This window comes from Agelaius tricolor, unplaced genomic scaffold (genome assembly GCF_023055355.1).
Source record: "Agelaius tricolor isolate 1412-34295 unplaced genomic scaffold, bAgeTri1.0.p SCAF_1, whole genome shotgun sequence".
Lineage (NCBI taxonomy): Eukaryota > Metazoa > Chordata > Aves > Passeriformes > Icteridae > Agelaius > Agelaius tricolor.
The window spans coordinates 50,562,272-50,583,128 of record NW_027269261.1 but is presented as its reverse complement, the minus strand read 5'-3'; the positions used below and the strand labels follow the sequence as shown (position 1 = coordinate 50,583,128).

At 37.3% G+C, this 20,857-nt stretch overlaps 1 protein-coding gene across 1 annotated transcript in view; it reads left to right on the top strand.

Moving 5' to 3' along the window:
• Window positions 1-20,857, top strand: part of MAP3K5 (mitogen-activated protein kinase kinase kinase 5) — a 98,452-nt gene that overhangs the window by 41,478 nt on the left and 36,117 nt on the right. The window contains exons 4-11 of the mRNA XM_071433704.1: window positions 337-530; window positions 735-903; window positions 1,822-1,928; window positions 4,360-4,530; window positions 8,430-8,542; window positions 14,401-14,560; window positions 16,637-16,790; window positions 19,340-19,447. Of these exons, the coding sequence (XP_071289805.1) occupies window positions 337-530; window positions 735-903; window positions 1,822-1,928; window positions 4,360-4,530; window positions 8,430-8,542; window positions 14,401-14,560; window positions 16,637-16,790; window positions 19,340-19,447 (1,176 nt within the window). The remainder of the gene's footprint in view (window positions 1-336; window positions 531-734; window positions 904-1,821; window positions 1,929-4,359; window positions 4,531-8,429; window positions 8,543-14,400; window positions 14,561-16,636; window positions 16,791-19,339; window positions 19,448-20,857) is intronic.

The window sequence follows — 20,857 nt, the reverse complement described above, 5'->3', positions numbered from 1 at the left end:
CTTGAAAAGCAAGTACCTCAGCTTCTTTTCATTCCATCTGCCTCTTCAGAGTGTGGCCTGAGAATTATTTCACTATTGAGCCAATTACAATTTTAAGGTCAACTTGATACTTCTGGAAAGACTGATTTTACAGGAAGCAGATCAGAAATCTGAAAGAATACATTTCAGGTGTATATCATATTTGATGTGAAAACTGAGTTTATGCATCAAAACTTAGTCTTGCTGAAATAAGCAGCAGGTCTCCCTTTGACTTTAACAGGTGGTACATGCAATGGTTTCATACTTTGGCCTGCCAAGCCATAACTGCCCTAAATATTGTCCCTTGTTTCCCTGCAGATGTGCACTGGGAACTACATATTTGTTCCTTATATGATAACTCCCCATAACAAGGTGTACTGCTGTGATAGCAGTTTCGTGAAGGGACTCACAGAGCTGATGCCACCTGGTTTTGAGTCTCTGCTTGGGCCTATATGCTTACCTCTGGTGGATCGATTTATTCAGCTCTTGAAGGTGGCACAGGCCAGTTCCAGGTGAGTTGTCTTCTTGTACACCTGTGTAAAATGCAAATATTCCAGCTGACAAGATAAATGTCAGCCTCTTTTGCCTTCTGCTCAGAAAAACTGATGTTTAATGGATTAGCTTGACCAAATCTCTGCATTGACACTGTTCCATCCGTACATGTTCTGCACATACACTGTGAGAGAGCTGTGCTGATGTGAAGTTGTTCCCTGCAGCCAGTATTTCCGGGAATCCATTCTGAATGACATCAGAAAGGCCCGGACGCTTTACACGGGCAAAGAGCTCGCAGCAGAGCTGGCAAGGATTCGACAGCGAGTCGATAACGTTGAAGTCTTGTCTGCTGACATTGTCATAAACTTGCTGCTGTCCTACAGAGACATCCAGGTAGGAGTTCGCTACTAAGAATAGTAAATTAAATTACATTCTCACAGAAATTTTTGGTGCATTTGGTGCAGATTTTTTAATAAAATGTGTGGATAAAGCACACTAGTAAAAATTTTTTATGGTGTCTTCTCTGATGTTTTTATTTGGTTTTGTAGTTTCACTGTTTGCCTTTCCATAGCAGAAAAGGGTTTTATGGCAGTACCTAAAAAGTACATGATGTAATAACTCTTCTCCATCTCAGCACTGCTGTGTGATGAACAGCATGTAGTTAAAAGCTATGGTGGCATTCTGCAATTGATAGACAAATGTATTCTTTTTCACCAAAGCTGATGGCATTTCTTATGGAAACAGAAATAGTTCGTATTTCAGGTTTTGGAATGATGCTGGTAATTGCCTGCTTTGTTATCCATAATTTCAACTGTCACTCCTTAAACATTATGAAGTGGTTTGAGTTTGATTTTTTATTTTTATTTGTTTTTTAAATATGTCAGTGAGTAAGCTACTTTAAAAACTCTGGTATTAAAGAATCTTGTTTTTGTGGCTTATGCCTACTTCAGAGATTTGAAATGCCTTAATTCAAATGCAGTTAGCTTTGTAATGTCTGCACAATATGAGCACTGAGATGCGTTCAGTTCCTAACTTTAATAATGAAACAGATGTATGAAAATTTCCACAGGACCATGTTGAAGCAGCACAGGAGACCAAATTGGCCTTCCCTGCTAAATACTGTGCATATTCCCATCTCTGATTAGTGCTAGGCCAATTACAGTTTGAGACTGAAGAAACTGAAATCCATAAAACTTACAATGGACTGAAAATACTTTGTATGAAACAATAGCTGCTTAGGTTGAAGAGGAGTTTATGGAGGCATACCTCAGTACAGCCCCTTAAAACTTTATTATTCCTTTCTTTTGGAAGGATTACGATTCCATTGTGAAATTGGTGAAAACTTTAGAAAAACTGCCCACTTTTGACTTGGCTTCCCACCACCATGTGAGGTTGCATTATGCATTTGCCCTAAACAGGTAAGAATCTACCCTTCCTTCTGCTATGGAACAGTAAATCAAAACTTCAAACTTTGTAAGGGGTGGGTAATACTGTCTGAAGTTCCCTAGTGGAATCTTTATACGCAATCCTATGATTTTGACTGAAGCAGCTCTGGGGATTCTAAGCTTCTTTTTATCTTATACTGGTAAATTTCATTCTTTAGCATGTTTGACTTGTCTTTCCATAGGTTTGTATTATTTTTTTTGTTTCAGTACCTAAATTAGAAAAAACAAATACCCTACAATATTATCCTTCTGTAAAATACACTTTTGACATGGCTGTGTGAGTGACAGCACTGCGTCATTTGTGCTGGCAAGGACATCATCTCATTCAAGTCTGAGTTCTGGTAATGTCAGGAGACGGAAGCAGACCTTTCATCAAATGTCCATAGGAAGATTTTATTGTATTATGATGATAAAATAATTTTCACATCGTCTGATAACATGGGCAAAATGTGATACATGGAGCAACATACACTGCTTCTATGGATTAAATAAAAGCCAAGCCTAGATTTTCTTTCTAGGATACTGACATTTAGGCAAGTGACTAAGAAGGGTGTTTTTTCAGAGGAAATTACAGATGTTCTCTGCTCCATTGCTGTTATTGCAGTGAACATTTTGCTGTTGACTTTTAGAAGAGTAGACCAGGTATCAGCAGGTATTGAAATTGTCAAGTATAGCAAATGTTGATAGGTGGTTCTGCTTCTCACAGATTTGAATTTTGAAATTCAGCTTCATTGAGGAGGCTTAAAACTGCACATCATGTGAAAGTGATGTCAAAACATGTCACAAGGAATTACTTGAAAAAATAAACCTGGTTTTGAAAGCCAAAAAAAAGGCAAAAAAACCCCAGATGAACAGCTGTCTGGCATTTTTTGTCTGAATAAAATGTCCAGATCCTTAATTTTGTCTTTATACCAGGTAAATGAAGGTATAAATATTGTGCCTTTTTTGTTTCCACTTTGACATAAATATGTGAAGTTTTGCAGATTAAATAGTCCAGCCTATACCTGCCACTTCTACAGAGCCTTCACAAGGGTCTCGAGGTATTCCTTGGACATGTAACGTGTTGTTTAGACCTCAAGGTCACAGTTTTCTGAAACAAAATTGTCTTTGAAAACAGGACTAGTTCACTGAGGCACTAAAAACCTGGAAAACTGCAGCATAATCTTTTCAGGCATATCCTTATACTTCACTGGTTCTGTGACTCAAGATATTGCCTCTGAGAGTATCTGACAGAAGATTGACACACTACCTCCAAAGGAATCCAGATGAGATTTTCCTATTCCTCTCCTTTCCAGACTGACCATTAAACTAGAAGCCATGACAGCCATGAAAACATTCATGCTTTGGTGTGCCAAGAAGGAATTACTTTGGCTAATTGTAGCTTTCTCCTTACTGAGACTGCAGAGGATATTTAGTGAGCTGAGGCAGGTCTGGAATACTCTGCACTTCTGAATCTTTGCTGTGAAAAAAATGTGTCTCTTGCTTCTAATCCAGGTCACTAGCACGGAAGGATGGAGCAGCTCAATTAGTCAGGATTAGTCTGACCTAAATCAAGAAATGTGAGGGCATTGATGATGGAAAAGTAAACAGAAATAAAAGTAGGGACCTCTGTCTCTGAAGACCAGCTAAGTGTAAATAATCCACGTTGCAAAACATTATTTGCTCTACTGGTTTTGTTCTCATTAAATTCATTAATCTGGATTAGTGAGAGTCAATACAAGATGTGGAAAAGTTGAAAACGGAGTCATTTGATTGTTCAGTACACAAACATGTTAAAATTCTAAACTTTTGATACTGAATGATGTATGTACCAAAGCTATGACTCACCAGGAAGTGTCTAATGCTTGCAATTACGTGGTTTATTTGTCTGAAGTACTTCTTTTAATATTGCCTTTTTGGCTTTACTCCTAAACCTTCCCTATCATGGGAGTTCAATCTGGTTTGTGCTTTTTGGAAGTTTTGCTTCACAGTCAAAATGTATATAAAAAGTAAAATCACAAACACAAGATTGAATCTTTTTTTCCTTTAGAGCATGAATTACATTGGAAGAAAAACTAGACATGAAATCAAGGTTTGCATTTTTCTATTTTATAAGGAAGTAACACATGACCCTTCTAAGAATTTCCCTGGAGGTTCTTGATGCTGTTTTCAGTGCTTTGCTATAGCTGATGCTTCATGAGAGAGAGAAGTTATGTTTAGGGGCATTTATAAAGGTTTCCCATGACATAAAGAAAAGACCAAAAAAAAAAAAGGAAGAAGGGGTAAGTGTGTGTATATAACATAGTACATTGTGTCTATCTATCATTTTACATGGATGAAGTCATATGCCAATTAAAAACAGTAATGAAAAATTATTTCTTGTTAACTTTGTTGGTTTTTTAATCAAATTTATTATTTTCAACAGGAGAAATCTGCCTGGAGACAGACAGAAAGCTCTAGAAATTATGATTCCCCTTGTAGAGCAGGAAGACCAAGTAGCTTCAGATATGTACTGCCTGGTTGGTCGAATTTACAAGGACATGTTTTTGGAATCTGGGTTCATAGATATAGAAAGCAGGGACAAAGCAACTTTCTGGTGAGTACTATTTTCCTGGTCTACGTCCTTTTTTTAGCTTTGGAAAAATATTCCTCAAACAAGAATATATTTGAATGGTTTTACTTTGCAAATATTTGGCATCCTTAGGGGATAGAATGCATCTTCTAATTTGCCTTGCTTATTTGTTGAGAATGAGAGATTTTTGTTGTTCACACATCTCATTCTGCAAAGCTCTTCAAGTGCCTCAGAGACCTGAAGTTTAGGTGTAAACTAAACTCATCATTTTTCCCAAATATGAAGTCTCCTGTTTACTATGTTATTCTTAGGAATCTGGGCCAGAGAGTAATCAGTCATGAATTGATTGGCATGTCTGGAATCTGACAGATTTTAGCTAGCAAGGCTTAGAGGTTTAACTCACAACCAGTATGGCTGTTCCAAACTTGCTGACAAAAGTTTTATCACTGTACAGTGGTAAAAGTTTTATCATTGTCATATAGTACAGGCACATTGCAGTGGACTACAGTAGCATCAGTAGTCAAAAAAACACACAATAACTAGTCGATAATAGATGAATCCTTATCCGCATTTTAGAGACAAGAATCTTGGTTTTTTAATGCTTTTGAAATGCACTGTAAATCACTCTTACATGGAAGAGGTTAGAAAATGAAGGCATGGGATGTCATCCTAGACTTCTGTCAGGATGAGCTGCTTTTCTGCGTTCAGATGAGGATACAGACAATCTGCATTTATGTGTCCTGCAGATCACATCTTAGCTCTGATCTTGTGATCATCAGCTGCTTGTTGAAGTAAATGCTTAAAATAGAAAGCTTTCTTCTTTCTTTGTAATTTATCACTTGTTTTCAGTAAACTTCAGCTTAGAGCTGTCTCTCATAAAAGATAAGATAAAAGTGTTTACCAGTTATGGCCTCAGAATAGAAATTCAGTTTATAACTTTTGGTCAGTCTTTACAGCTTGGCAATTCTTACTACACTTTTAAAAGATGTTGAAATAACAGGAATGCAACATATTATTTTCATTCCTCCTAGCATAATTTTGGATTTTAAAAAGTTTCATTTCCTGTAAAGTGCAAAGTCTGTAAAAAACTTTCAGGGGTTTTTTGTAAACACTGTATTTTGCTAATATCATAAATATAAAGATATGAAGAAAAGTGTAGTTTTACATACAAATTTTAGGCATTATTACAGACTAATTAAATACAAATTACTCTTGCTATTGTACATCTTTCTTTCTCCTTGTTCATGGTGCCTTATGAACAGATAAACTTTGGTATATCAAACATAATTGAACTAAGAATGATTATATGTATAACAGTAGTGAGTTCATGTAGCCATTTAAACACACTTTGAATAAATGCATCTTAGCAATCATGACAATCATGGATCTGATGACAGGAAGTGATTGCAGGCATTCCAGTCTAGGAAAGGACTCTGGCAATTGAGACCCAATGCAGAATGCTCTGTGCACCTCCTGCCACAGAACAAGGAGATCTCTGTTGAGTCAAGCTGGAATTTGGCCGGAAGCTCTACCGGATGGTCCAATTGCTTTTGGTTTATATTTTATACTGGACATTGATTTGAGTTTCTAGTGTTAGTCACACAGCAGGCCTAACATGCTGGAAGGTTGACTCATAACTTAGTGAAAAGCTCTTAGAAAGGAGCAGGTCCACTCTAGTGCTCCAGCAGGCCACAACAGGACAAGGTGTGTGCAGGAGCAATGGCAGTGCTATGTTATGTTGAGATAAAGGTTATTATCTCAGTCTTAGAAAAATAAGGATGTAAGGGAAGCACACTGAATTGCATGAGATAAAGAGAATTTGGCAGCAGAACCAAAGCATTGGTTTTGCAACAACTGGTGATGCCAAGGTAATTTGTCTATTCCAATTTAAAAAAAACAAACCAACAATGTGCTTTTCTGACAATTAGAAAATAGAATAAAAGACATCTTTCATATAAATATGAGAGAATGAATAAAAGAGTAATTATTAACTGTCACTTTCTTGTTTCACACCGACGGTGTGAATCAGACTTACCAAAGCTACCAAGTCTTTATTCATATCCTTTCATCACTACCCCCCTAATTCAGTGTCTGCACTGCAACATTTTCTCAAATGTCAACAACTGCAACATTTTTCCAAAAGTACAGTCTTTCTTATATTGGAACAAAAATACTAATTTCCATGGCTTTTTCTTCTTCTTCTGTCAATCTTTCCTCTCTCCTTTTTGTATTGTATGAGAATTTAAGCATGGAAGATCTCTAGGGCAGAAAAGGTGGTCCAGTTCCCAACAGCGCTGTGTCTCCAAACAGATAATGCCAGCTCAAAAGCTTCCCTTAGATGTGTATACTTAGAATCAATGAGAGTGTTGTCCTGTTTAGTTGGCAGATTTTTATGGGTTTTTTGGTTTGTTTTTTTTCTCCTTTGCTTAGTTTTTGTTTGTTTGGTTGATATGTTCTGTTTTTTGTTTTTAGGTTGGATGTTTTTTGTTGTTTTTTTGTTGGTTAGGGTTTTTTTAAATGAGCCAAAAACATTTTGTATGTACTTTCTTCCTCACTTTTTTGTAAATTGCAGAGAGAGAGAAAATTGCAGATGATGAAAGAAAAAGATCTAGTACTCTCTGATTCTCTTGCTTTTCTTTAGAGCAGTAGGCGCTTGTTTAATGATTAAGTTCTTTGGAGGTGGGCAGCTGAAGTATAAAAAGTATATATATGTAGCAGATTGAAGAGAAGCCTGTCTTACAGTTTTGGAGAGCAGAGCTTATGTTAAAGGATGCAAACACATTAATCATTAGAGCAGAAAAATGGACAAACAAATTAAAAACCGGCCGTATTTTTGACCTGGTGGGATAAAAATGCCTTAGCTTTGCTTGCATGTCAAAGCATGGTCTAGAAGTTAAATACTTAAGGTTTGTGCAGATTGTTTTTCTTTCCTTCCTTATATTCTAATCTCACAACCTTTTTAATTATTTAGGTGTATTCCATTTGTTTGTCTGTATTTCTTTCATCCTTTAGAAAGTAATTTTAAACGCCATTGCTTTTATGGTAGTGAGTTATGTTGACTAAATCTCTTGTGCTCCTTAACTCACATACGATAGTAGTCTTTGCCTTCTCCCTACGGAGGTGTGAATATGTGTATGTATACCTGCAACCAAAGGTGTTCTTATTCTGAGGAATAAGTTTAAACCACTGTAGATGTCCTATTGCTGTTGTCACAGCTACTTGCATTGCTAGCATGAGGACAGTGTGTGCTGTGTTGGTGTGAAGCACCTCCAGTTCTTTTAAGACAAGATTGAGCCTAGGTGAATGCCTCTGCCATTTCTCTTGATTGCTCAGTTCCTCTTGAGGAGAATGAAATATGGGATAGTCCTTTTTTATGTGAACTCATAAGGACAGTGTCAATATGACACTCAGTAAAGAATAAAATTTGGAATAGCTGAAATCATAGCTAAGTGTGAGGTATATTCTTGTATCACTTGCTTTTGCGTGTGCCATTGTAGCAGATCCACAATAAAATCTAAGGTTTCAGGTCAATGAAATTTAATATATTAAAGACTAAATTAATGAGTTTATTAATAAATATAACTCTGAAACAGGTCTTTTACAGACTGATAATATTATTTGTTTTTATTTGATCTTAAAGGAATATTGTAAGATACTGTAACTTTACTGGGATAATTTTACTGGGATGGATGATTAGGATCTGTGCTTGTTGTGTGGGGGGAAAGGAAATGGGAGGAGGATGTATAAATACCAGACTCCTAAAAATAACCGCAAAGAATGTGTGGAAAACAGTAAAATATTTTTGCTTCTATGGATTCTTGCTGTGTAAACAGAAGATAAGCTCTTAAATTACCTAAAACTGTAATGATGCCCCAACTAGATTGCGTTATTTACAAAGTAAGCTTGAATGTTTGTTTTTCTAGGTTCAAGAAGGCGTTTGAGTCAGAGCCAACGTTACCAGCAGGAATTAATTATGCAGTACTCCTCCTGGCAGCTGGACATTGCTTTGATACTTCCTTTGAGCTGCGGAAAGTTGGTAATTATAGCTTGCAAATTCATGGGGAAATCACATTCTAGTGAAAGTACACTACCACCCACTGTTATAGGGGAAAACTCTGATGGTTGTATGTGAAAGCTTTGACAGAAAGCATGTGAATATTTAAGTTGGTCTCTCACACCGCTGCTGATCCCACCTGACTGCAGGTGAGTGCTGTCATGAGGACTTGTTTTCAGTGTCAAGGTTTTAAATGGTTACCAGAGTTCAGTAAAAGATAAGCTTCTTTGTAAAGGCACCATTTGTGTCAAACAGGAGCACCTGGAATGGGAATCCAGTTCCAGCTAGCACTCTTTAAAACAAGCAAACACAAACCCCTGGAGGGAATATGGAGGAGAAGTCTATCCTAAGACTGAGGAAAATGCACTTGACTTGAGCTTGGGTTGGGTTGAGAGAAGAATATTTCTCTTCTGATACATTCTTAGAGGTTTCTGAATGTCTGTATTCATAGAATCATAGGACGACAGTGGTTTGGGTTTGAGGGACCTTTAAAGACCATCTAGTCCAAGCCCCTGCTGTGGACAAAGATTTTTCACTAGATCAGGTTGCTCAGACTGACATTGGACACTTCCAACAAAGAGGCATTCACTTCCCTGGGCAACCTGGTCCAATGTCTCACCATCTTGTCATAAAAAACTTCTTTTTGAAGAAGGAAAAATTAGGAAGATTTTGTTTAAGATCTTGTTTCTGGTTTTCTGGATTTGAGGAGAGTGAAAACTCAAGATTATTCAGTAATATGTTCAGGGAAGATTTGGCAGAAAGGACTGAATGTTGTAATATGCATTGCATTTGGTGTTCTTCTCCATGAATTTGTATAATTCTTGACTTTCTGTAAAGTCTTTTTTTATCTTTGTTTCTCCTGAGGAGGTTGTCAAGTGAGAAAGAAACAAATTTTTTCACTCCACTGAATGTATCTATATTCAGTGACTGCTCTAGTTTTGAAGTTAGGTGTGCACTGTATGTCTGGAAGTAATTTCCTGGGTAATTTTGAGTATGAAGGTCAGAGTGAGGTGATTACTTTCGCATAAATAGTGGAAGTGAAATTTAAATTCTCAGGTGTAAATGACGGTATTCATTTGGATGTGTGAGGCTGCGTAGAGTTGCCCCAGCTACTGTGTTTGCCCTTCTGTGAGTGGGTGAGATTTTGCTTTTTGGTTGGCATAGAATACTTCCACATCCTATACTGAAATTTGAATTCTTGTGCCAGAGTAGGAGGTAAGAAGATATGTTCTATACATTGCATAGCATTTACAAATACTCACTTGCTGGCCTAATTTTAAACTAGGTAGCTTAATGGAGCTGGGCTATATTTTTTGTGTAGTTTAATATGAATCCTTTACTTTGAAAGAAACTTCTTAATTGCATACAGACTACAGCCAACTAGATCTGTACAAATTCATTTTACTGATGAAATTTGTATGCTGTTTCTTTGGTATCATATTCTTATAAATTTGTCCAGTGTTGTTTTCCCTATTGTTTGTATTGAGACCATTACAGAAATTAATGTTCATTCTTACATAAGGTTCCATCCCCAGCTCATGAATTATTTAGTGCAGAAGTATCCTGTTCCTTAGGTGGTTTGTTTGTGTGTTTGTTTGCCTGTCTTATGTTAACATTTAGTTGGTGTCTGCTGGAAACCCTTGATACAGCAACCCCTCCTGTCAGCTACTGGTGTCCATCTTTCTTTTCTTTAGGGAATATTGTCAAAATACTTTTAGTCAGACTGACTCAGCTATTTCAAAACATGTTTTCAAATACATTATAGTATAGTATACCCTATGTGTATCATTTGTTTCTTGTTGATAAGACTGTGGTCACTATCATGGAATGCCAGGATGAAAAGTACCTCCAGGATCATCTGCTATAAACTTTCTCTGGAAAAGCACACTCTCGGCAGTATGGCCCAGCACCCCGTCCAGCTGAACCTCAAATATGTTCAATGTCAGCAAATCCACTGCTTCCCTGGGAGATGATTCCAAGAGCTGATTCTTCAAAATTTGAAAAATTTTTGTCTTGTGCCCAATTGGAAAGTCCCCAGTAGTAACTTGTACCTATCACCCTTTGTCTTTTCCTTGTGACTCCTTATTAAAAGGGAGTTTCCATCTTCTTTGTAGCCACCTTTTACTCACTGGATGGTGATAACACCTGCCCTAAGCCTGCTCCTCAAGGCTGAACAAACCCAGCTTTTCCTCATATGGCAGGCTTCCAGTCCTTTGTTCATCTTTGTGGCCATTCTCTGGACCCTCTCCAGCCTGTCCACATCTTTTGTGTATAGCGAGAACCAAAACAGAACACATTATTCCAGAAGTGCCCTGGCAAGCACTGAATAGAGTGGGATAATGGCTTCTTTATCCCTCCTAATGATGCCCCTGTTGATACATCCCAACATCCCATTGGGTTTCTTAGCTGAAGAAACACACTGTTCACTCATATTCAGCTGCTTGTTTTTCAGGGCCCCCAGATCCCTTTCCACAGAGCTGCTCTCCAGTGCAATATATCCCAGCCTGTGCTGCACTCCCAGATTATGTTTTCCCAGATGCAAGACCTTACAATGATCTTTGTACAAGGTTTATCAGATGGCTGGAGTTGTGTTAGATTCTGAGGATAGTTTAGTATTTTCTTTGTCTGAGGTCAATGTTTTAAACAAAATCAGACAATATCACAGAGATTGTATGGGAAAATGTTTTGATTTTTTTTCTGGTCCTAAGTATCTCTTACATGACTGTAATTCTTTTGATGACTCCTCTTGTTTAGATCTGTGTGTAAAGATCAATTTTTAGCAATAGTTAGATTTTCCATGCAGTGCTTTCTGTTTGGTGTCCACCCACAGCATTATCTGTAGTACACAGAAATTAGAGAAGTTCTGCTTTCTGCTGGGAGATCAGGAGAGATGCAAGAACAAACTCATCAAGTTCAGTCCGGGTTATATGGAAATTATATTGCTAGGCTGGGAAAGGTGTAGGTAAGGCTGTAGTCATTATCAGTTCCTCAGAGGGTACATGAGACTGTAATTACAAGATGCATATCTGATTACATTGGGAATATTATAATAATTGCAGTAAAAGAAGAATAAATCCAAGAGAATTTTTACCAATCTGCACTAGATCAGAAAATTTGCCTTCTAAAACTTCCTACCTGTACTTGTCAGATAATAGTTCGCACCTAAATGAGAAAACAGACTATTAATAAAAACCCTCCTTCTATTTTTTGAGTAGTATTGCTTTCTTAACCATACAAATAACTTTGAGACCAGAACAGAAATGCTGTGATCTGCATTGCCAGTTATGATCTCTGCAGGCTGTGCAACTTTGACTCACAAAGGATCCTGTAATATGAATTGTTCCATCAATATTTGAGCAAGGATAGCAGTTTATTTATAAAGCCTTCATATTAATATTAAACTGGTAATATCTACTTACTGTTATCTTATTTTCATCACAAGCTGTGGATATATTCTTGGTGTTATGAAAAGAAAGGCTTTTCTGGCATTAATGGTTCCTCTATTTTGCCTCATTTGTTTTAAAGGCAAAATATTTCTGATAAAATTTACTGGAATTCCTGCTGCTTTTTTTCCCTCCCCTTATGAATGCCAAATTTATCCTGGAAGGAGAGAATGTCTTGACTTTGCCTGGATTTTCTTACACTCTCAAGAACCTTTTAAAGATGGTGAAGTAAAATTAAACCTAGAAAAGAGAAATTATAGAAGGAGACCATAAACTCAGAATTAAATTCATGAAGGTTCACTTTGCAAGTTTCCAAATAATCCTGCCCCCCTCCCTGAGTTCTTTAAATTGAAGTTATAGGTTTTAGAACCTCTTGCAAATGTCATCACAAAGCAACTACATTTCAGAAATAAGTAACTTGCCTTTCAGGGATGAGTAACTTTACAGATGAGCTTTGCAGAGCATGGTCAACAAACTAGAGTGAGTTATAGCACCAAGTACCTCACCTTTCTCAGAAGAACTTGATGAGAGGGTGATCTTGTCTTCTCTAAGGTAATAGGATCCACTTCACAGAATACTTGGGTAAAACTTCCATTTTCTCCAGGCTACGTAGCAGTAATGATTCCCAAATTTGGTGTCCTGAGGTACTGCCACACATCCATCCTTTCTCCCCCTATCTTCCTATAAGTCTCCCTTACTGAGCTGGGACTCAAAATGATTGCTGTCACCAGTCCTACTCTCCTAATAAACCCCTCTTCCTGCCAGCCAGTAACATGGGTCCCTCCCCATGTGAGTTGTACTCTTCATCAGACCCACACACTCAATTTGTACCTCACTTTAGCCCTATGCACAGCTATCAACAAGGGCATGTCCAACTGAAACAATCCAGGTATCCCTGGGATACCAGTTCTTTACACCTCTTGTGATGAAGTCACATTAAAAGCCTGTGGAAATTAGTAGGTGTCTGTCTTTTATTGTGTGTTGCTATCAAATGCATGCAAATGTTTTAGACATTCTAGTAGAGCTCTTTGGCCTGTGCAGATAGTGCTAGGAGTCTTACTTTAAAGTCCTGGGAAAGATTAATTTTTTTCCATTTACTGTTTTCTGGATAGCATTCCGGTTTTGTTCTCTACAACCCAACTAAAGTTGAACACTTTCTACACAAATTCCCCCTCCCTATTCTGCACTGACTAGTGGAGGTGTACATCTTCAAGTGGTCTCTTTGACAGTGTGAGCATGTGTAGCACCCTGGCTGAAAGCCTTGCAGAGATGGTCACCATGGTACCCTGATGGAGGTGACATTTCTCAGGCAGATCAGAGACACTTTGTAGCATCTATGGCATTTTTAAGAGCCTTTATTACCTGACATAGATGTCATAAAAATGTGAGCAATGTGATAAAACAAACTTTGTAGGTTGAAATGTAGCTTATGTAATGATACCCATTTTTTTAATATTTATTACTGCTTCCACCATGAACTTTAGTCTGCTAGCTACTCAGGGAAGGTTAAGGAAAAAAACAAGATCAGCAGTTGCATTGAAATTTCTTGTGAATACTCAGCCTGAATATCAAGGACAATGGAAGATGATGTGGGAGGGAAACTGTCATAGTGGAGTAGTGTGGGAAAAGTGAATAAAACACTACAGTGATGGAGCAGCTTGTTGTGTAAGCTGAAAATTGTGGTTTTTTTGCAGGGGATGGTGTAGCATATCTCACGTTAGCTATATGTAGCAGCTCATATGAACTAAAACTCATCCTGAAGGCCACAGGGGAGCCTGTAGTTCTCAGCAAACTTAGCAAGTCAAAATAAAACCTGAGGCTCGCCGTAGTCTTGAGTTGCTGAGGGGCTTGTGAATATTAATAGATGTCTTTCATTGGGGTAGGACTTGCGGCAGTTAAAAGAACATCACTGCTGGAAGAAGCCCAGTGGATCATCTGTTCCTTCTGCATGGGACCTTGTCTATAAAGGTAAGTTTGGGGCTTGGGGCTTGTAAGTTAAAAAAACAAAGCAGAAAAAAACATAATAGGTGCCTTATTCAGCATCTGTTAAGTTTTTGCAGCTATGTTGTGTAGCCTAAGGCCCCAATTTACCTTTACAGATGAGGTCCATGCAAGAACATAGGTAATCTGACTGTGGCCTTGTCCTGACAGTGATGTCTTAACATTACTTTCTTGAGAAGCCTGTAGGAAGAGGGGGTGGGGAAAAAAGAATTTTCTACCAATTAGAAGGTTTGGAAGGCATATAACATTAACTGGTAAGTATGATTTCCATCTTATTTTATCCAAATGGAGGGGGTATAGTCATGTAAGCAATTAGAAGATTTTTAATAAGGGAAATGGTTATTTTAAAATTGCATTAATACAAATTCTTGTGACTTGTTATTCTCTTTGCTACAGGAGTAAAGATCAGCAGCCTGCTTGGTAAAAAGGGGAGCTTGGAGAAACTGCAAAGCTATTGGGAAGTGGGATCTTTCTTGGGGGCCAGTATGTTGGCTAATGATCATATACGAGTGATCCAGGCTTCAGAAAAGCTGTTTAAACTAAAGGCACCAGCATGGTAAGGTGATAAACAAGGCCATGTACATTCCTATGTTTGAAAACATTGGACTGCCTCAGCTTTCACATTAGGCACTGTACTCAGCTGACAGGAGATACGTTTTGTGGTTTTTAAGAGATTTTACTCTGTGTGTATTATTTCACTGTACTTTTATCCAGAGAAGGGACTTCCTTCCCCTTTTGCCCTTATTCAGGGGTAGATCTGATATGGGTCTTTAATTTGATGTATGAGAAGGGCAGATTCATCGTGGACTTCAAACTCTTCTGAGGGCAAAGGAGAAAGGAGGAGTTGCTTGTGGCTACATTGCTGAAGAGAAGTGGTAGTGGCTTGTGAGTTAATCATAACAGCCTGAAGGTTTTGGGCAATGAAGACAGCTTAGCTAAGGAGGCCTGGCTGTACCTTTATATATTGTTAAGGTTATGGCACACAGCAGTTGTTTTAGGAACTGAGTGCAAATGAGCTGTGTGGTGCAAGCTGCATCTTGTAGCGATTGAGAAGACTGCAAATCAAAGTCCAATTAATAGAAAGGCCATAAATCCAGGGTTAAAGGCAACCCTGTTAACTCAACATCTGTTATGCAAAGGCCCAGAGATGTGTGCTCTGACAGCAGGTTCCCAGCACCAGTGGTGAATATAGGCAGCAATTAAGGACCAGTCACCTACTCATTAAGGGCTGGGATTATCTTGGATGGGGAGAACCAAGACTCCTTTCTGACTAAAAGAGTTGTCACTCTGCTAACTCTAAGAGTGAACATCACAACATATATATTCTTATCTTTTTATAAAGGATAAATTGTACCTCCAGAAGGTGATCAGAGGGATGCTAAAATACAGAAATGCTAAATTGCTGTATTGACATAACATAGAAAATGTCAAAATTAAAAACTCTAATTTTCAGACAAAATATTTCATAAATGCTTTTTGCAGTGTATTTATTTGCAAGGTTTTCAATTTTTTACTATGTGTTTATTTTTCTAAGAAGCTGGATAACAGTGTCTGGAAGTCTCCTGGTAGAATTTTCTGGAGATTATGAATGCCTAGTTGTCAGGATTTTATGTACCCCAGTGCCTCTGGGGTTTAAGTCTGTGGATTAAACTCTGAAAATACAGCTCACTCATTTGTGCTTTGTGAAGAATTTCTCTGGTGAGCAATTCCTTCCCAGCCTGTTGCCTGCTTTATAGCAGGGCCCACTTGGTGCAAACAGGAGTAGACACAGTACCATAAGCAGCTATCTTGATGGCCTAAGCAGGATAATTAGAAATTGCACAGCTATGGAAATGTTCATCAAAGACCCTCTGAGGGTGAAACAAAAGTTTTCATTAATAGCCTAACTGTGATAAAGTGATAGCAGTGATAAATCCTCTTTTAGTGTGTATATCTCATGCTGTAGTATTAATAAAAATTGTGTGAGATTATGTTTACAACCTTTTTTTTTTCAAAAATGCCAAGAGAAAGCAATGGTACCAAGAAGCCCCATAAATCAGCCCCAGAAAGTAAAACAACAGAGAGAGGGATAAACTGCATTTAGGGGAAACATTCAACACACCAGTTGTCCTTCTCTAGCAATGCCAAAAGAGTGCCTAACAGAGCTGTTGTCATCTTTGCAGGATAATCAGTTCCAGAAGCATCATGTTTTAGAAATGTGTTAAATAATTGCCTACACAGGCAATATAGGAGATAGAATACTTAAACTAGTGGACTTTTTACCTTAATTTTTCTTTGAAGTAGGTCACTACTGAAACAAGTTTAACATGGGCTCAGCTTGGTCCTTAGGCAGAGGGTTCAGCTCTTTCATGAATTTTTCATGGTTTAGGGTAGAAGACAGTGTATGGTATCAGGTATATGGGCAGGAAGGAGTGTTCCAGGACTCTTTTATATTTCAGTTGCCTCATTTAGCAGCTGTGTTTCCAATTCTAGTTGGGAATTGTTATTATGAAAAGCAATCCTAGAGAAGTGAAAAGTTACTGGCAGCCTTGGTGTTGCAATGGTGAATACTTCAGTTGTGTTTAAAGGTAGAGACATTACTGCTTACAAACTGTACTGAATTTACTATCTGTATATGTTTGGATGGTCACAGGTACCTGAAGTCTATTGTAGAGACTATTTTGATATATCAGCATTTTAAGAAACTGACCCCAGAGCAACATACAGCCAAACAGGAACTTGTGGACTTCTGGATGGACTTCCTAGTTGAAGCCACAAAGACAGATGTGACTGTAGTTCGATTTCCAGTAAGTGGCTGGTTTTTTTGGGTCTTTGAGGCTTTTTTTGGTAATGTTTTTAGGGTTGGGCTCTTTTAAAAAATATTGTGATGTAAAGGAAATGAGCACAAAGCTCTGCTTCTTTTTAGGTGGCCAGACTAACTGTTTGTCCAGAAGGAATGTATTTGACCTGAATCTTAGATTGATTTTAATTGAATGCACATGGGTACAACAGGATTACACAGTGTGTTCCATACAAAAGTAACGAGGAAAAAAGTCAAGATAGAATTTTGGTATTTATTGTCTGCTACCAATGGGTATACTTCTAAAGCAAACATTTACAGTGTACTCCAGGTGATTATATATTAACTATATGGTGTTTTGAAAAAAAAAAATTAATTAATTTCAGTCTTTGTCTAGCTCAGCAGACTTTGTATACTCTACTGCCAATTAAGACTGTTCCCTTTCAGAGGTTAAAAATCAGCCCAAACAGTCAGAAATCTATTGTTCCAGCTACTAGAAAATGCATTTCAACAACATTGCACTATAAGTGTGTGTATATATATTTATTTCTGATTTCTTCCACAAAAAAATTGCTGAGAGTTTTTATTAGATGCCCCAGTGCTGTACAGTATCCTGAAAGTATACTGTAAATAAGTCTATGTTTTCTGTACATACAAACTGTATATGTCCAGGAAATATGGGTATTCCTTTCAGCTAACCATCAGGAAAACCAGCTTTTTGTCTTAAATAGGAATTGCTATTGCCTCCCAGATAGTTAAAGTGCATACAGGTTGTTTTGTACAGTTCATTTACCTTCCATGTGTAGATGTGTTAATAAACTGTTAGGAAGACTTCAATGTTAAACAGCAAGAGCTTGAGGCAGTAAAGTAAAAACAACATGAGACTGTCTAAAGAGCCTGGTTTTCCTTTTCTGATGAGAACAGGTAGAAAGTTTTGCTGGGAAACAAAATATATTTTGCATCTTCTGGGTTTTGTACAAGACAAGGCATAATCCTTTTAGATTTTAGATGCTGGAATAGTTCAATTACATACTTACCATAGGTTCTGACATATAAAACTGTCCAAATAAAATTGTTTGAAGTTTTATTAATATTAAGAGGTAAACCAAAGCTGATCACTGCAATAGCATGAACCAAGAGATAAACCCAGTGTCCACCTGGTTTGATGGTGCTGTACAGGAAGTTGGTTGGAGCATGGAGTTGACAAGGCCAAGGTCATCCCTGTATGGACTCAGTGATCCCTCTGGGTCCCTTCCAACTCAGTCTATTCTGTGATTTCATGAATTGACTACACTGGTGTTGCAGACAGAGATATGACATTTCTCATCATACAAAAATTCTATTTGTGCCTGTTCAGAATGAAAATCACACAGTTCAACAAATCAACAAAATGAAAATTAGCAACATCTTTTTCCCTGCCTTCTTCCTGATTGCAATTAATTTATTCTAAAAGAAGCTTTTTTCATATTTCCTTATTGTGCATTATTCTGTGTATTCTGAGAGTTTGAGCTTAAGAGTTCCACTGTCCATGGGCACTAAGTTAGCTGTTAGTTACTCTCTTATCCAGTAACATCAGTGTCATCACTTTGGCCTTTAGAGGAAGAAATGACAGTGCATGGACAACTTGTTAAAGGATAAAGACCACAGTTTGTGAAATGGCTTAAATCAGATTTTACAAGCTGTAGGTGTCTGGAGATGTCAAGCAACACATTTTAATTCCCACTGCTTATAATTTACAGAGTTAAATGTGTAGGTACTTTTCAGAATTTAGCCCTGTGCTGCTTCCAGTGTATCTCTGTGCTTATCAACTCTGAAGGAAGAGACATGGCTTAGATTTCACTCTAAGCCATGGATTTCTCCAAGGCTTTCTACTTTGATGTTTATATACTTTTTAAATAGATGCAGACCAACTTGTCCTAGTCAATCACTGTTGCATCTCATCTCTTTTAAATTATGCTTCTAGTTTTTGTTCTCTTATTCCATAACATTTTCTATACTCTTCAGCTGTCAACCTCTTGCAGTGGTATTGTTACTTTTGAGAAAATAATTTGCTCTAGTGGCTACAGTTCATGGTGGCCTAAATCAAAAGCTGTTCAATTTAGCTCTAGGTTAATCTGTTCCTCTGCTTCACCCAAATATGCTTCTACCAAAAGATGATAAAGGTGTACCATGAACCTTCTCCACATGGGAGATAGACATTCTAGAGTGGCATTGTAGGAGACTGAATTGTGACAGAAAAACCTGACATTTAAAAAAAATAAATTTGCAAAATTGATACATGTTACCAATGGACACATAATAGCCTTATGTAAAAAAAAATTAAAGTCGGCTTTTTTTTTCTTTTTTAATCTTAAGTTATTGGCAGCCACACTAAACTAGTGTGGCTAGTACCTAGTACCTAAATTTTAGATACACAGTACCTAAAATTTTGCATTTCATTATTTCCCTGTTTTTCCTGCTATGGTATGACTAAAGAAATAGTTTTGACAGTTTTCAATACCTTTTGAAGTTCTATCAATTTTGCACTAATTATTGAATTTTTTTTTTTTCTGCAAGGTTTTAATATTAGAACCAACAAAAATCTATCAGCCCTCATATCTCTCCATCAACAGTGAAGCCGAGGAGAAGACAGTATCCATCTGGCATGTGCTGCCTGATGACAAGGTATGTTTGTAGTTGTAACTTTTTTCACAATTTAAAAGTATGCATGCTACATAAGGCATGTAGCATGTGACCACTTGTATCTAATTATGGTTCTGGAAAGTAGAAAAGTTTTTTAGTAACACACAGGAAGATGCTGAGATATTCTGCTGTGCTTAAGATTGTCCTGATTTTTAATGGATCTTTTGTTTCCCATCATTTTTCAAAATAACTTGCATTTTCCTTCAGGTTGTTTTAAGCCATTGTATAATATACAGCAAATCTGTTGCATAAGATTTCATAAGTAATTTACAATTTAATGCCATCATATCAATAATGTAGCATAAAATTACTTATACTTACTGAACTATCTTCTTCCTGCCCTTGCAGTTTTACGTGTCAGCTGCCATAAATATTCCTTTACTATGAAAGTAATAGAGACTGATATGGTAAAATGGGAGCAGAATCAATCAAATGCCAAAGAAGTATTTGGCAGAAGGACAGATAGATGCTCTAGAAACTGAAAATTCTAAGTCTGTACGTCAAGGTGCGAGATAGCCAGAGATATTTGGAAAGGAGCTTAGAAAATCTCGAGATGGAAGTGGTGGGGAAAACCTAGAATGGTTATTACATTCTGAGATGTTTAGGAAGCAAAATGTTGGCAAGAAGGATGACAGAGAGGATGTCATAGACCCTTAGAGAAGGAAGTCAGCAAAGGAAAATGAAGGAGTATATGAGGAGTGAACAGAGACTCAGTCAGCTGGAGGCAGAACACCGGGGATGCTGTGATTTGTAACCAGCACTGTTCATTCTTCCATGGCAGCATTTTGTTTGCCTGCAGGATAGGACAATGAAGACCTTTTTTTCAGGTAACCATAGAATCATTTAGGTTGGAAAAGACCTTCAAGATCACCAGGTCCAATTGTTAACCTAACACTAGTAAGTCCAATCATCAGCTTTCCTGCTAGTAAAAGTTTTTGAACACAAAATACAGTGACACTCTACTGCTTAGTTTTGTTGTGAGTTCATGAGAAAACGTAAATGGCAGCTGAAAAAGCATATATAGAGAACAAACTGAAATGTTTGCCTAGACCAATAAATTTCTATTTATTTGTGGTTTATACTGACTGATGTTTTTTGAAGTAGGCTCAGCCTCTGAGAATAATTTAAAAAATAAATGTATGCGGTTCTTGGGCAAAATAAAAATTTACCATACCGTAAGTAATTATTTGTCAGAACTACAGACTTAATCTTGCTATTCTAAAATACCTGTTTGGAAAGTATTTATGTATTCAGAATTTCTTCTATTTAGAGACTACTTGAACATGCTTTTTTTTTTTCTTTTGTGGACTTTTTTGTGTGTATATTTGGTTCACCTCCAAACAATACTTTTCATTCTGTTAAGTGGCTTAACTGTAGTGTAAGAAGGAACAT